The following is a 16,292-nucleotide window of genomic DNA, read 5'->3' on the forward strand; positions in this document are numbered from 1 at the left end:
AACCAGATAAATATGAATATGAATCATGGCTGTCATTTGGGAAAGCCACTCAATCTTGTTGATAGTTTTCACATATGTACAAAAGTGGTATTAATTCATGTTTTGGAGGGTTGTTATGAGACTTCAATGAATAATATATGTAAAGTATCTAGACCTTAGGATATGTCTCTACCAGCTGTCTCCAGTCAATTCTCTTAAATATCTCTATATTCTCTGAGACAGTTGGAGCTGAATATTTTATGTGTGGAAACAAGTGTAACACTTGGGATGTAATTACCAGGCAGTTTTCACTGTGTTTGCCAGAGTCACTTTGAATTTATTTTTGTGGGGCTGGTTCTTCCCTTGCTTTAGATGAAATTTTGGGCAAGTCTCATGACTTGCCTTACCACTTTCAGTTAATAAAAGGTTCTTCAAAAAAGTAATTAGTATGTTTGGCCCATACTTAGTTAGTCATCAAAACTTCGATCTTGATTTAAAGCTAAACTCTACTTCCGTTCAGGCCTACTGTGGACAAAAAGCCAGTGGCGAGAGAGATGGGTATGTTTGCCTTCTTCTCTTTTTTTTCCCTTTTAGGACTCTTCTCTCTCTAGCTTGCTAGCCCCATCAGAGTCACAACAGAACAGAAAGGAGAGGGAAGGGCTGGCAGGCCAATTCCTACTTGACTAATACTGTGAGCCACACTGGGTTCTCTGCTCTGACATCTTTCAAAGCTCTCTCTTTCTCTCAGGGGGCTGTTTTGTGGGTTCTTTAAAGACTCCCTACCCCATCCAGTTACTAGGAAACTCTCTTCTGTGGTTTCTTGTTGGGTATCATGCACTCCCTTTGGCTGGTCACTTCTGTCTCCGTTTTCAATCTCTAGGCATGTGATGGGGCCTCCACCGTTTTTGTGCTGCTGAAGTTGATCTCTTCCGATAGCCCTTTAGCCCTTTTAGACAGGGTCTGAGACAACCCTGCCCTGGGTCCCTTGCACAGCCCGCATCTGGGATTGGAGAAATATTCACATATTCTTTGTTTCAATGAACTCTGGGAGTGTAACTTGCCTAAGGCAGCAGCTTCTCTTTTACTTTATCGTGAGAATGGTTAGTAAACATTTCTTAAGCATGAATCAGACATCAGTCCACCGTGCCCTCAAAACCCGTGATTCTTACACCACACTTTTTAGGCAGCTTCATTGAAGCTCCTTGCCCTAAGCTAGAGCTGGGGGGCAAGTCCCCCTCCCCGGGGCGGGAGGCGGGGTGGGTGGAAGGGGGGAACTCAGCACAGCAGCGGCTCTTTCAAAGTCCTTTTGTGATCCAGCCCTTTTACCCTCAATGCAGGTAGGGCGTCAAGGGTCACAAAACTGACTTTCCACCACCACTTCTTTGAAAAATTCTACATTACGGTCTCGCATCTCATTTTGGAACAGGATAAATGTCTTGGTATCTTAATCTAAATTTCTATTTAATGGCTTGTTAATTCTGCATTACTTTATATAAAATCTGTGTTCCTATGAAGTTGCCTGTAAATTTGATTTTTGTTAATTGAACCCCATTTTGCCATTGACTTAATAATTTCAGAGATGCTTTATTGTTTTTTTCTGATTTATTTTTAAGTGGAACTGACTTGAAAATTTGACAAATTATATGTAATCGGATATACTGAAATTTAAGTCAGTTAAATTTAATAAGGGAAATCTATCTGTACATCTATATCCTCTTCCAGAAAATGCCCTTCTCCTCTTTCCTTTTATTTGGATTCACTGAGAACTGCAACGCATTGACATAATCCTTGTCCCATGGACGTTGTTAATCGTTCCAGTGGTGAGTACCTAACCTGAGATAAGTCAAGGAGTCCCTTTTGAGGATTTGGAGAATTTAGCACACACCAGAAAGAAGATTAAGCAAGGCTCTGTCTGGTGCCTGAGGTAGTAAGATAGAAAACTGAAAGCTGTTACAACCACGTTTTCTACCATGTGAAGAAAACTGATCTGCATTGTGGGAGAAGATGAAGCAGGAGTACAGACAGGAGCAGAGACACGAGGCAGAGAATCCTGAGGCTGTTCCGGGTCATGGTTCCTGCTTGACCTGAGTTCCAGCGGTGGTGCTTCTCTTTTTGGCTAAGTTAACTCACACTGGATTTCTGGCATTTGGACTCTCCAAACACTATCTCTCTATAGCCCACTAAGCTTTCTTAAAAAAAACCTTTTATTGAAAATAGAAAATATAAAAATTAGGATTTAATATGACTATAAATTTACTGAGTACAATAATATGTACAGTACACACACATGTCATATAAAGAGTCAACATCTAGAAGACATTTGAAGCCGTATAGACGTTAAAAGGGAGGGTTAATTAAAATCGGCCACAATAATGAAGAATCAGTACTGTAACTTTAAAAAGTGCTATATTTTGACACAAAGTTTCAAGGGTTACAAAATGAACTTTATCTCCCACCCTTTTTTGCAGCACAAAGTTACGTTATATACTTCATGGCTTAAATAGATGACTGAGTCACTGAGAAATCATTCACAGGGATTATGAAGTTCCTGACTCCAGAGGAACCTTTGATTTTGTTACTGATGGAAGGATGCTGATGTGATATAAATTGTTTTAAAAGAATATGTACTAATTTTTATGGGGCCGGTCCTGTGGCTGAGTGGTTAAGTTCACACACTCTGCTTCGGCGGCCCGGGGTTTCACTGATTTGGATCCTGGGCGTGGACATGGCACTGCTCATCAGGCCACGTTGAGGTGGCGTCCTACATGCCACAACTTGAAGGACCCACAACTAAAATATACAACTATGTGCTGGGAGGATTTGGGGAGAAAAAGCAAGAAGAAAAAAGAGATTGACTACAGTTGTTAGCTCTGGTGCCAATCTTTAAAATATATATATAATAATTTTTAAAGATAAATATATTACATTTCTTGTATTGATTTACTTTAGTTTTCTTGGAATGCACAGTGAATGAATATAGACAGAGAATATTTTTTAAAACAGAAAAAAATATGTTCTGTTACACCCAGGTTTTAAATAATATTTTAGTTCCGTATATTTTATTAGTGTATTTTAGGGGGCCCTAACTATACTGATGACTAAAAACATAAAGACCCACTTATCTTCCTTCTTTCCTTTGATCCCCTCCAGCCTGCATTCCCCTCTCAGCTTTCAGTATTTATCCCAAAGCCATTCTTCATCTTTACATTACAGCACCCTCTACTGAGCTGTTAGCAACATTACATTGTGGCCATTTTTTCCAATAGCGGCTGCTTTTCCTTTACCTACAAGTAGGGTCACATTACTACAAAGAAACAAATGATCATGAGTTGGAGGATATTACCAAGATACAAGCAAACAAACTTCAATGTAAAAGACATTCAGTTTTTGAGTATATGTAGCAAAAAGGCATGAAAGATAAACAGCAAAAAGTCCTGTTTTAAAAATAAATGATGAACACTTTAAAATGAGAAATATGCATTTGAAATTTCTCTCTGCACAGCATAATTTTTAAAATGAACGTTAGAGGAGCAATTTTTTATTGTTTCATAGATTCTTAGTTTTATTATTTATATGATGCAAATTTCTTCTAGCTACAGAACCTTGGAAGTTAAGTTATTTTCTGTTCCCCTGAGTAAACTGTATGCCCCATGAGGACAGAGACCCCTTTATACTTCTATAGCTGAAAATATTTAAAACCATGACTACACACCAATACCACTAATTCAAAGCCAATGCTATAGGGTTCATTCTAGCTTTCCCCTTTGCATATTTGTGACTCATGCTCTGACAGCAAGAAGCCTAGTTTTCGTTATCCTCAATGTAGTTATTTATTTGCTCAATCCCCTTGTATGCAACCAATCTCCCAACCCAATAGGCTGCTACCCCGCTCAGCCAGCTTCTTTCTTTGAGCTTTGACCCCTGCTGGGCAGCTTTCTTCAAGCCTGCCTAATGGCTTTTCACTGGTGATTCAGGACGGGAGGAAGGAAGGAAGGAAGGGAGGAAGGGAGAGAATAGGAAGGGAGGGAAGAAAGGAGGAAGGGAGAGGAAGAAAGGAAGGAAGGAAGGGAGGCAGGAAGGGAGGCAGGAAGGAAGGAGGGTTGTTTCCACAGAGTAAAATGAAACCTTTCTAGTGTCCAGTGCTGTGCATTTTAACATCCTCATACAGTTGTGCAGCCATCACCACAATCAAAACACAGAGCAGTTCCATCACCCTCAAAAGCTCCCTTATGCTCTTACGCAGTCAACACCCCACCCCGCCCCCCAGCCCCTGGCAACCTCTGATCCGTTTTCTGTCCCTATAGTTTTGCCTTTTCCAGAATGTTGTATAACGTATGGTTGTATGTGTCAGTAGTTCATTCCTTCTTATTGCTGACTACTCTTCCACTGTATGAATGCAACACACGTTGCTTATTCATTCACCCATTTAAGAACATTTTGCTTGTTTCCTGGTTTTGGCAGTTATGAATAAAACTGCTACAAACATTCTTGTACAAGTTTTGGTGTGAACTTAAGTTTTCTCCATCAAAATTTTGACAGGTAATTCCTCCACAAAAAAAAAAAAAAAAAAAGAGGAAAATAAAAACATTTAAGTTTGGGATGACTATTTCAAGCAGCTTCTCTTTAAGTAGAGGATATCTACAGTAGGGGTTGAAGAAAGGTTTTTGAGGACAGATAGAAAATTTGATGACATTTGAAGGCCTTTCCAAAGGAAGAGGATAACGCTTAACAAGACTGGAAATTGGAAGGAATATAAGCCAACGAATAAGTTCAAAATTATTTTACTAAACGGACAGTCCTCAATTTACAAACTCTAGATTCACAAAAAGTCTTAGATGTGTGATATGAGAGGAGGTAGATACAGGGTCTGAGTTCCTGGATTTTGTTGGAAAAACTGGCCACCGTTTAGTGATTCAGAAGATGTGGGAAGAGCCTTCCTGACAAGCACAGAGTTGTATCTCCTGCGGATAATAGGAATACAATGATAGTTTCTATTCAGCAGCTGTGGATGAGCATAGAATTACTGCATTTAATGATATCTCAGTTGATTGGCACTTGAGAGTATTAAGACCTTTCACATACAGTATACAACCTTGTTATGAGACAGATATTTATACTCTCATTTTACTGATGAGAGGCTACTTAGAGAGGCCATGCCACATCTCCAAGTTTACCCAGCTGAAGGATTAGGACCCTGCTATTTTCTAAGTCCAATGTTCCTTCCCCTGTCTCATGTTATGCAGTAAGAAGTTCCGTCTCACCTGGGCAATAAACCCCAAGCCCTTACTGCACCCATCTTGAGAGGGAGGGGCCTGAGGTCCTAAGTGCTGTTGGCAGATCGTGCTGAGCTGTAGAGCAAAGTACTGTAATCCCTCTTTTTACCACTGCCCAACTGGATGAACATTGATTTTTTCCGCAAAAGACACTTCTCCTATTTTTTCCGCCGGTTTTATTGAGATGTAACTGATATATAACAGTATTAGTTTTAGGTGTTCCTTTTGTTTTTTAATTGCTTTCACATTTAACGCCTCTGCGTCTTAAAGCAGAATTCGCATCCCAGGTGTGCCACCACCCAACTCCCTCATTTTTGTGAATGGAAAACAGGCCCAGAGACTGTAGTGTCGGTGGAGTCACACGAAAAAGTCATACATCTGTGCTAGACAAAGCCCGATACGGTCCAATTTCCATGCAGAGAACCACCTCTGGGCAGTTCGCCAAGGCTCCAAGCCGGAAGGGAAGGGAGGCTTGAAGTAGCTTGAGCTTCAAATCTTCCGCCCCTAACCCCTTAAAACGCTGATGCTGAAACCCACGACCTCTGGGGGCTTCCTCCTCCTACCGCATCCCTGACCGCGGGACCCCAGGAGCGAGCAGAACTCCCTGCCCAGGTCCCCGCCGCAGCCCTCTCACTTCCTGCCGGCCCCGGGCAGCGCAGGCCCGTCCCTCCGCCTCTGCGCAGGCCGCCGGCGCGCTCCTCCCCCGCAGCCGCCAAGCGGCCACTCCCTGCGCGCCGAGCCGGCTCGGGTAGGTCCCCGTCGCGCCCGCGCAGCGCTCGGACCCCCGGTGACTCCCCTCGGCTGGGCCGCCCCGCGCCTCCGGGACCATGCTGCGCTGGCTGCGGGGCTTCGTGCTGCCCGCGGCGGCCTGCCAGGATGCCGAGCCGCCGACGCGCTACGAGACCCTCTTCCAGAAGCTGGACCACAACCGGGACGGCGTGGTGGACATCGGCGAGCTGCAGGAGGGGCTCAGGAGCCTGGGCATCCCCCTGGGCCAGGACGCCGAGGAGGTGGGTCGCTGCTGGGCGCAGCCTGAGGGCCAGGAGGGCTGCGGGGACTCGGCGCTGGCAGGACCGAGGGGGGCGGCCCCGGCTCTGCCGGGAGGAAGGCGGAACTGTGGCTTCCAGCCCTCGAAGGGGTTCAGAAGCTCAGGAACGGGGCGCGCGGCCAGGTACCCCCGGAACGGATGCGAGTCGGGGTCTGAAAGGCTACCGGTGTTTTTCCAGACAAAATTAGTGCAGCGAACACTCTGGCCCACCCACCGTAACAATGGAAAACCTTGTCCCACAATATTTTTGATCTGAATGCATTCCAGGTCTTTTACCTGCCTTTTTACGCCTTTGCAAACATTTAGTCAAGTTTTTTAGCTCTCAGCCTTTGCAAACATTTAATCAGTTTTTTAGCTTTCAGACTTCAGTGGGCCCCAAGTTCTGTAACAAGGCTCACACTTTGTATCTCTTCGAGGCTGCTTTGTTACACCAGCTAGTTTTGTCTGCTGTTTCAGAACTGTTTGAAAACCCATCGTATGTTTCCCCCAACTTCCTGTTGAGGAGGACAGACGACATTCCATTGTTTAAGGCATTCTTAGTGCCCTAAGTACATAAATTGATCTGAAGGGTTAGCCCGTCGCTGAGCAATTTCAGCTTCTCTGAGTCATTTTAAGTGTGTCCCTGAAGTTGAGGTCCCTTAGCGGGGTGGAGAAATTTGGAACCTCTCCAACCCCACTGAAACCTCAGAGGACATTTTGGCATTCCGTGTCCCAAGACGGAAAGTGATTAGGTAACTAGAATAGCCGACAACTGTTCTACAGTTCTATTTTAACTGCCCATCAATGTCTCTGGTAGTTACAGCCTCTTCAGTTTACTGTTTCTTCTTGAGTCAGAGTTACTAAGTTACAATTTTTAGGAAAGTGTCCATTTTGTCAAGGTTTCATAATATTCACTTACGATTTGATAAGTTCTGACTGTATCTGTATTTATGTTCTCTGTTTCATTCCTGCTATCTGTCTTCCCCACCCCCTTCAATCTTGCCAAAGGTTTATCTATTGTATTTGTACTTTGCATGAACCAACTTTGGTATATTTTGCTGAATGTCTCTTTTTAAAGTTCTCTTCCATTAATTTCTTCCATTATTTCCTTCTACTTTCTTTGGGTTTCCTCATTGGGTCTTTTTCTAATTCCTTGAGTTGAATGCTTGATTCACTAATTTTGAGCTACAGTAGCTCTTCTTTAGCTGCTTCCCACAAGTTTGTATTTTGTTGTTATTTCACTCTAAGTATTTTCTAATTTCATATATGATTTCATCTTGGAGCCATGAATTATTTAAATATGTGCTTTAAATTTCCATATTTTTTTGTTGGTTCTTGGAAAATATGAATAAAATACACAAACCTCTGGCAAGATTGATTAAGATAAAGAGAGAAGAACTAAAAATCAGGAATAGAAAAATGTCTTTAGTTTTCCAAAATTTATTAAAATTATAAAGTAAGTTGTATAAAACTGTCTGAAACACATTGAACAGGATGGCATATATTTATCACTAAATGTATTTCACACATATACCTAAAATATATTATATATATACGTACATATACGCATAGATAATACCACTCCCTGTACTCATGCCAGATATTAATAACTATTGCCAGTACTCTTTTTTGACTGGCACATTCATCAGTAAAAGGTTAATAATGGTTATTTCTGGATGGTAGGAGTTAAATCACTTTTTCAGTTTTTTCTTCACAATTTTTGTATTTTAATTTTATAAAATGATTGTACACTATGTTATGATTAGAGAAAAAAGGAAGTTAGTTTTTATTTTGGATAAATATCACCTCCTTTGGGATGAGGCTTTCTAGGCCGCCTTCTGTAGACGAGTTGATCACACCCTGCTGTGTGTAGGTTGTCTGTCTCACACGTCACTACTCTTAGAATTTTCAAATACTGTTATCTTTGTTGACTGTGCACTCCACTAAGACCAAGCATCTTGAGGAAGGGGATCATGTCTTATTCATCTAAGCAAAGTAATTCAAAAAGATTCAGGACTGTGATTTGAAATACCCTAAACAAGGTGTGGGCTCCTTTGAAACAAAGAGAAAAAGGGCAAAATTTAATTGTAAAGCAGTTGTTAGTGCTTCTAGTTCCAGCATATGTAGGATAAGATAATAAAAAATCCACCTGTTGCAAGATATCTAGAAATGCTGGATAAAATAAGATAAACACTTAAAAAATACCTTTATTTTTCTTTTAGAGCAGTTTTAGGTTTATAACAAAATTAAGAGGAAGGTACAGAGGTTTCCCATATACCCTCTGTCCCTACACATCACATGCCTAGCCTCCCTCATTGTCAACATCACTCACCAGAATGGTACATTTTTTACCAAGGATGAACCTACATTGACACATCATAATCACCCACAGTCCACAGTTTACCGTAGGGTTCACTCTTGGTGTTGTACATTCTATGGGTTTGGACAAATGTATAATGGCATCCATCCACCATGATGGTATCACACAGCCTGTTTTCCTTGCCCTAAGAATCCTCTGTGCTCTGCCTCATCGCCCCCTCCTCCCACTGATCTTTTTGTTGCTTCTGTAGTTTTGCCAAACAAACATCTTTTTACACGCATAGATTGGCTTGTAAGAAAATAAGAAAAATCTAGTCAAAACTGCCTGGGTTTAAATCTTTGTTCTGCTATTTACTAGTTAACTTTGGGCAATTTTCTTAATCTCTCTAGCCTCAGTTTCCTCATCTGGGACAGAGGTAACATGACTACCTGCCTCAAAGGGTTATTATGAAGAATAAATGAATTAAAATATGTAAAGTACTTAGAAGAATGCCTGGTACCTAATAAGCAATCAGTTAACTGTTAGCCTTTAATTACCTAACACTATTATTACAATCCCTACTGAAAGACTGCGCAATTTATGATTGTAGATTTGCCAACTTTTCTTTATAATTGTCAATTTTGCCCTCTTACATTTTGAGATTATATTATTGGTGTATTCAAATTTAGCCTGTTGTATCTTCCTGTTGGATTGCTCCTTTTATCATTATGCTTGCTTGCCTACCCTTATAGCATAGTTTCCCCCATATTTTTCAAATGCCTGAGTCATTGCAGTAACCAGGGTCATTTTGCCAGGTCACCACTGGAAAATCTTCAGCTTTTGGGCTCCTGCCTTGTACAAGGCATTATCCTTGCCCACAGGGCTCTTTGCCTGCTGGGCAGTGAGCAAACCAGTTCCCAAACCCCATGTCACCGCCTCTTGTCTTGGACCACTCCTGGCACTAACTGTGTCAGTTCTGGTCCTCCAAGGAGCAGAAACCAAGATGGGAAGGGTGTGTAAAAGATTTATTGAGGGAAATGTCTGTAAGGGTAAGGGAGAGGGAACAAGAGTAAATCGAGAGCATCTTTAGACCATGATGCAAGCTTAATCCCTGTGAGCAGAGTGCAAGCAGGAAGGACTGGTTTAGGAAGAACCTCAGATCAGAGCATAGTTCTTAGAAAGTCTCTGCTAGGCTAATGGGGCGTCACTGAGGAAATGCTGTCTGTTAGTGGAGTCCTGCATCCGGCGGCCCAGGGCTAGTACCCTGCAGTGGCTGGTCCTTGGTTGGAGCAGCCTAGGCAAGTGTGGACTTGGTGTGAGTGCTGCAGCGGGTCCAAAGGTCCAAAGGTGTGGCAGGGTAGGCTTTCAGTCAACTCTGCTCCCACAGCGGGTGGGGTTATCTTGAAGGGCGATCTAACCTGGGCACCACAGACCACACCTTGTGCCACACAGATCTGCTTCTCTGCGTACATTTGGGGAGTGCTCCTTCATGGTCCTCAGCCTCTCTTCCTGAGGGAGGTCAGTGGGACAGACTACAGCCCCCACTGCTTCAGCTGGTTACAGATGGTACTCATTATTTCCTTTACTGGCTGTTCGTTTTAAATTCCACTCGCACTCAGCTATAATCTCTGCAGGCCTTTGTGACTTACCTGGTGGTGTGACTCACACCTTCATTCATGAGGGGTCTGAGCTTCTCAGGCCAGGGGTGCTGCATGTGCCCATTCAGAGTTATAACTGGGCGAGGGAGTAGCGGGCAGCATCCGTGTGGATCCCCTGAGTGCCATTCATATACCTCTTTGTCTCCCTGGGTAAAAGCAGCCTACACGTGCTGATCAGAGCCGATTTACACCTATAAGGATCGTGACTTCTTTTCTTTCTTCTTGGTCCCTGGACACAAGGAGTTCCAAATGTCCAGGTGGCAGTTGTAGTTCAATGGGACCCTTGCTGTGTTCTCTGGCAAGAGTGTATCCTGTTTGGGTACCAGAAACTAACCCTGCAGAGCCCAGAATTGTGGGCACAGGAAGCAAAACGTCTCCCACTGGGAGTAATAGTAAGGGAACCACTCCTGCTTCCACCTCTTGATTCTTGGACTCATGGTTCTTGCCAAGGGTGGCAACCCATCTTTGCCAAATATTTCCTCCTAGGTGATACTTCAGCTGTGCTTTCAGGGGTATGTGATATTGCCAGGGGATCCCATGGTCATGGGCCCACTCCCGGACCTCTTTCACTGTGAACTATCAACTCTGTTTTGCTCTCTCATATCAGTTCTGTAAAATGCTATCTGTCTTTCTTGTTACGCTGGCCATGACTTCTGTCTTTTCTACTTGGTCCTATAGACTCTATGCCCTGCCTGGATGTCTGTCTTCTATGACTCTTTGTGACTACTTGCGTTCTCTGCAGTGCACAGGGAAGGACTGTCTCCTGTGATTGTAAAATTCTCTTTTGTGGGAGAATTTGTTCTTGACTGGATCACAGCACGTCTTGTCAAACAGAATTAGAGTTTGCCACTGCTCGACAGCTCTTGGGGGAAACGTTTATCGCAAAGCCTACCGTATTACTTATGACTAACCATGGCACAACCTCCTCCTGAAGGCAACCCCGTGGGCATTTTAAGGACACGTGATGGTCCTCTCTGGTTTGTCGGTACTTGACATGATGACTGAATAGAGCAAGAGCCAACAGATCATGGCTTGATTAAATCTTCTTTGTGAATTTTTAAAAAAAATTTATTTCTTTGGAGCAGTTTTAGTTTCACAGCAAAATTAAGAGGAAGGTATAGAGATTTCCCATATTGCCCCTTCCCCTACATATGCGTTATCAACATCCCTCACCAGAGTGGTGCATTTGTTACAACTGATGAACCTACATTGACACATCGTTATCACCCAAAGTCCATAGTATACCTTAGTGTTCTCTCTTGGTGTTGTACAATGATATGTATTCATCTTTACAGTATCATACAGAGTATTTTCACTGACCTAAAAAATCCTTGGCCTATTTTTTTTTTCAAAGATTTTATTTTTTTCCTTTTTCTCCCCAAAGCCCCCTGGTACATAGTTGTATATTCTTTGTTGTGGGTCCTTCTAGTTGTGGCATGTGGGATGCTGCCTCAGTGTGGTTTGATGAGCAGTGCGATGTCCACGCCCAGGATTCGAACCAATGAAACACTGGGCCACCTGCAGCAGAGCGCGGGGACTTAACCACTCAGCCACGGGGGTCAACCCTCCTTGGCCTATTTTTATAGGCATATCGTGCTCTACCTAATCATTCTCCCATCCATTTCCCCAACCCCCTGGCAACCACTGATCTTTTTATTGTCTCCACAGTTCTGCCTTTTCCAGAATGTCATAGAACTAGAATCATATAGTATGTAGCCTTTTCAGATTGGCTTCTTTCACTTAGTAACTTGCACTTAAGTTTCCTCCGTGTCTTTTCATGGCTTGATAACTCATTTCTTTTTAGCGCTGAATAATATTCCATTGTTTGGATGTACCACAGTTTATCCATTCATCTACTGAAGGACATCTTGGTTGTTTCCAAGTTTTGGCAGTGATGAATAAAGCTGCTGTAAACATCTGTGTGCAGGTTTCTGTGTGGACATAAATTTTCAACTCTTTTGGGTAAATACCAAAGAACATGACTGCTAGATTGTATGGTAAGAGTGTGTTTAGTTTTGTAAGAAACTGCCAAACTGTCTTCCAAAGTAGCTGTACCCTTTTGCATTCCCACCAGCAAGGAATGAGACTTCTTGTTGCTCCACATGAATTTTAATTAAAGAGTACTCTATAGTTAGGAAAATAAATTACATAAAAAAGTAGAGTTTTTACTGTGAAACTATACCTCCGGGTTTCCAGTGGAGTAGGATGAGGAGCCACGGGTATATGTACAGGGAATCCAGAGCTCTCTGTGGCCTCCCTTTGCATATTCCCTAGCATGGGGTTAAGAAGAAGCCACAGACATCATTTATGAGTATCTCCTCACTTCTCTCTGGGATCCCAGCTGACTTAACTTCTGTGCATTTTGAGCTTATCCTCCCACGTGCACTGCCAACATCTGTAAGGACAGAGCGGGGACCCTGGCTGTTAGAGCGGTGTTGGTGGAGCCACCGCAGAGGCTGGGTGAAGAGAAGGAACTGGGGATGGAGGTGGGAGAGAGTGCAGAAGGAAAGGCCCAAGTGGGCAGATTTCCGTTAGGTTCCCAATTCCCAGTCTTCACTACAACAATTAAGTGCTTCAACCTTCGAAGAATTCTTCGAAAGGTGTGACCAAACAACTTTAAAAAAATGTTGGACCTCACCACCAGTCATGATGGCCCCACAGTCCCTGTTCCAACATCCCCTATGCACTTTTCTCTAAAAAGAAGCTCTACCTTTAGAGACAGTCCTGTGCAGAGGTCTTTCCAGAAGTTTCTGGGGAAAGAGCATGAGTTGTCCCCTCTAGGCTCCTCCTGGAGTGGGGTGGGACTAGGGCATCTGATCTGCTTACCTGGGGGTGCAGCCAAAATGCCATGGCCTCCCCGCTCCCCAGCCCGGCCCCCACCTGAGGCTCCCAGGCCGAGCCTCCTGCGCAACACCTGCCTCTGCCCTGGGGCGGTTGTGATGCCCCCTCTCCTCCCTGCGCTCTACCTGCCAAGTGGCTTTGTCTTTGGTGCCTCAGAGGATGCTGCTATCTTAGGTCTCTGCCAGCTGCACGTGTGGTGGGCGCATATCCCCTTCTTCCCTCTCATTTCCACCTCTGAGAGACTTATGGGGGCTGCAGGACCACCTCTGCCACCAGAGACATCCCAGATGGATGCCCTCTGTAAAGGACTCTTTTGGTACCTGGACCTTGATGAAGACGGGACCCTGGACATCCTTGAGCTTCAGGAATGCCTGCAGGATGTAGGGAACATTCAGCTCCAGGGGGCAGTGAAGGTGGGCCTCAGTGGGGCTGTGGTCAGAGAGATGTTGGTGCTGGGAGCCCTGGAGACAACTTGGGCAGAGACGGATGAAGCCAAATTTACGCAATTGCAAGTTTGACCTGGGCCTCACTAGAGTTTTCAAGTCCGTTACCAACGTTACTGTATTCAGGATAACTCAACACAGTTAATACTTTTCTCAAGCATTTTTCTTAGTTTTCTCCCTGGCTCTAATAAAACTTCCAAATTCAAATTGCACTCAAGATGTTGATTGCAACCTTGTTTTGGGGGTCACCTTGTTCAGTGTACTTACCTGTTATTAGTAACCTAGATGGGCATCTTGGCCAAAGGTGCTCTTTCCCCACTATGGGGAATTGAGATAATCACTATATGTGTGTTTGGGAGTAGGGCAGTAATGGGAAATTCTCTAATATTATATTTTGGTTTCCATTCCTGGAAGGAGGACATTCTGTCTGAGTGGCTTGTCCTCTTGCGTTTTCACCAGTGCTGATGTTTCCTTGTAACAAGGCTTAATTATCAGACTTTTAAAGACTGAATTTGGGCATCATTTCCTTTGCAAATCCTTTTTTCCCAGAAGCCTAGGTTACAGGCTCCTTCTTAGTATGTGTTGCCTCATACATGTTTCTGTCACTGTATTTCCAAGTTATTTTCTGTTTGGAAGTTATTATTGAATATAATTCTTACTTTCCAATTATATTTGCCCTTTGGATGTTTAACCCACGAGACTGGGAGATCCACGAGAGTAAGGACTGTTGAATTCATTTCAGATAATTGGTACTTTGTGCTCAAAAAACTGTTGGTTGAGTTCTGTCATGTTAGGATTTAGTAACTCTCTTCCTATTAGCTGTGTGAGGTATAGGAGTGTTCATTGTAATCATCCATTCGGTAATTGATCGTATACATTTTTAGCACATTTTCTATGTGCCAAGCACTGTGTCCTGGTTTCCTCATTTGAAACATCAAAGGCCTGGCTTGGATGTTGTATGTGGACCAGGACAGTCCAAAACGTTATCTCTGTAAAGTTCACTTGGTTTTTTAAATTCCCCCCAAAAGTGTTTTTCCTTTTAAAGCTAAATGTCCTTCATGCTTATTATACTTAGATTTTCTTGTACTTGGGTTATACTTAGATTTTCAAGTATGACTTGTTTATTAGATACAAACTAACCTTTCGTAAGAAATTCTGGATTGTGCATAAACAAGTTCAATCCTTTAAAACACATTTTTTCCTTATCAAAACAAAAGTTTTTGCAAACGCGTCTTTTGTTTTTGGCAAGAGATGATGTGACCATATAAAGGCCTTTTATACCCAGTGATGACTGATGAGGGCTCACATATCAAAACTGAGGAAGGGGCCTCTCTGGAGGGCCCTGCACCAACCGCAGGGAACCTTATGTTTTAGGGAACACTGATGTGGCCTTTCCTCAGGTGACAGTGACATCTCTAGGAAGTTCTGATATCTTCCCCCGCATGTCTCCAGCTTCCTTAGTAGAAAATTCATTTATATAGATTGAGAATTCAATTGATTTTTTTTTGGTGAGGAAACATCTGTTGATGGCAACGTCTGTTGCCAGGCTTCCTCTTTTTGCTTGAGGAAGATTGTTCCTGAGCTAACAGCAGTGCCCATCTTCCTCTATTTTATACGTGGGACGCCTGCCACAGCATGGCTTGATGAGCAGTGTGTGGGTCCACACCCAGGATCCGAACAGGCAAACCCCGGGCCACCAAAGCAGAGTGCACGAACTTAATTAACCACGATGCCACCGGGCTGGCCCCTGGTTTTGTTTTGTTTTTTTACCTTGAAAGGTGAGAGACTGAATATACAAATGGACAATGGTTAAACCATATTTAAAACTGAACTTTGACCCACAACCTGCAGCAGGCTGCCCAGGAAACCAACACCTTATCTACCATAAACAGCCCAGGAAACTAGCCTGCTATAAGTCGGACTGACAGGAAACCAGATTGCTGTCTCTAGTGACAATCTGGGAAGCTAAACAATAACTTCTGAAACAGGCAGCCCCAAAATGGCTAGCAGTTGATTAATAACGGACAGCTTCCCTAATTTTTGTCCTACTTCCAACTTAGGACCAACCAGAGAAAGCCAAATATGGACCCCTAACCAATTACACAGTGTGCCCCTCTTCTAGTTAGCTCACCTACAGCTTCCCCAGGCCACCGGCCTTTCATCAGGGCACATCTGAAGCCTCCTTTTTTCCGTTATAAGGCTTCCCATCCTCTGCCAAAACGCAAGGGACAGTGGCTGACTCCCTTGCTGTAGCAAGCTCAGCCTTTGCTTTTCTCATTTGATTGGTCTTCATTTATTTCCACGTAGGAAGACACAAGAAAATTCAAAAGTCAAGTCCTAGTCTTTCATATTACTATAAATCGAAATCATTAGGCAATTGTAACTCTGGGAGTCCTTATTTACTATAAGAAAAGTTAAAGAAATATGGGTGAAAAAGTCAAGCTATGCAAAGATAGGGTCAGTCATGCCTTGTAACTTGTGGTTTTGAAAGTGTTCACTGACATTTCCATTGACCAAGATATAAACTACTTAGATGAAACTTTAGTACATAAATGGGGCCCCAGAATGCTGTGACATTTTCTCTTGGATTAGGCAGATCTCAGTATATGTGTTGAATAATCAGGAAATAATTTCCAGATGAAAATCATCCTCAGTCTAATTTGTGAAAGTAATTAAATAGCAATAGTTATTTTTCAGTCACAGCACAAATGTATTTGCTTTTAAAACTGTAAATAATAATTGATGGTATTGGAATCAAGCTGTTTAGGTTGC

The 16,292-nt window shown here is 43.0% G+C and overlaps 1 protein-coding gene across 1 annotated transcript in view; it reads left to right on the plus strand.

The window, feature by feature from the left end:
- The first annotated feature begins 5,677 nt into the window (after positions 1 to 5,677).
- The window catches only part of LOC103550101 (mitochondrial adenyl nucleotide antiporter SLC25A24), a 47,212-nt gene continuing 36,597 nt past the window's right edge, over positions 5,678 to 16,292 (plus strand). The window contains exon 1 of the mRNA XM_008518841.2: positions 5,678 to 6,262. Within this exon, the coding sequence (XP_008517063.1) occupies positions 6,080 to 6,262 (183 nt within the window). The 5' untranslated portion in view covers positions 5,678 to 6,079. The remainder of the gene's footprint in view (positions 6,263 to 16,292) is intronic.

Source organism: Equus przewalskii, unplaced genomic scaffold (genome assembly GCF_037783145.1).
Source record: "Equus przewalskii isolate Varuska unplaced genomic scaffold, EquPr2 ChrUn-13, whole genome shotgun sequence".
NCBI lineage: Eukaryota > Metazoa > Chordata > Mammalia > Perissodactyla > Equidae > Equus > Equus przewalskii.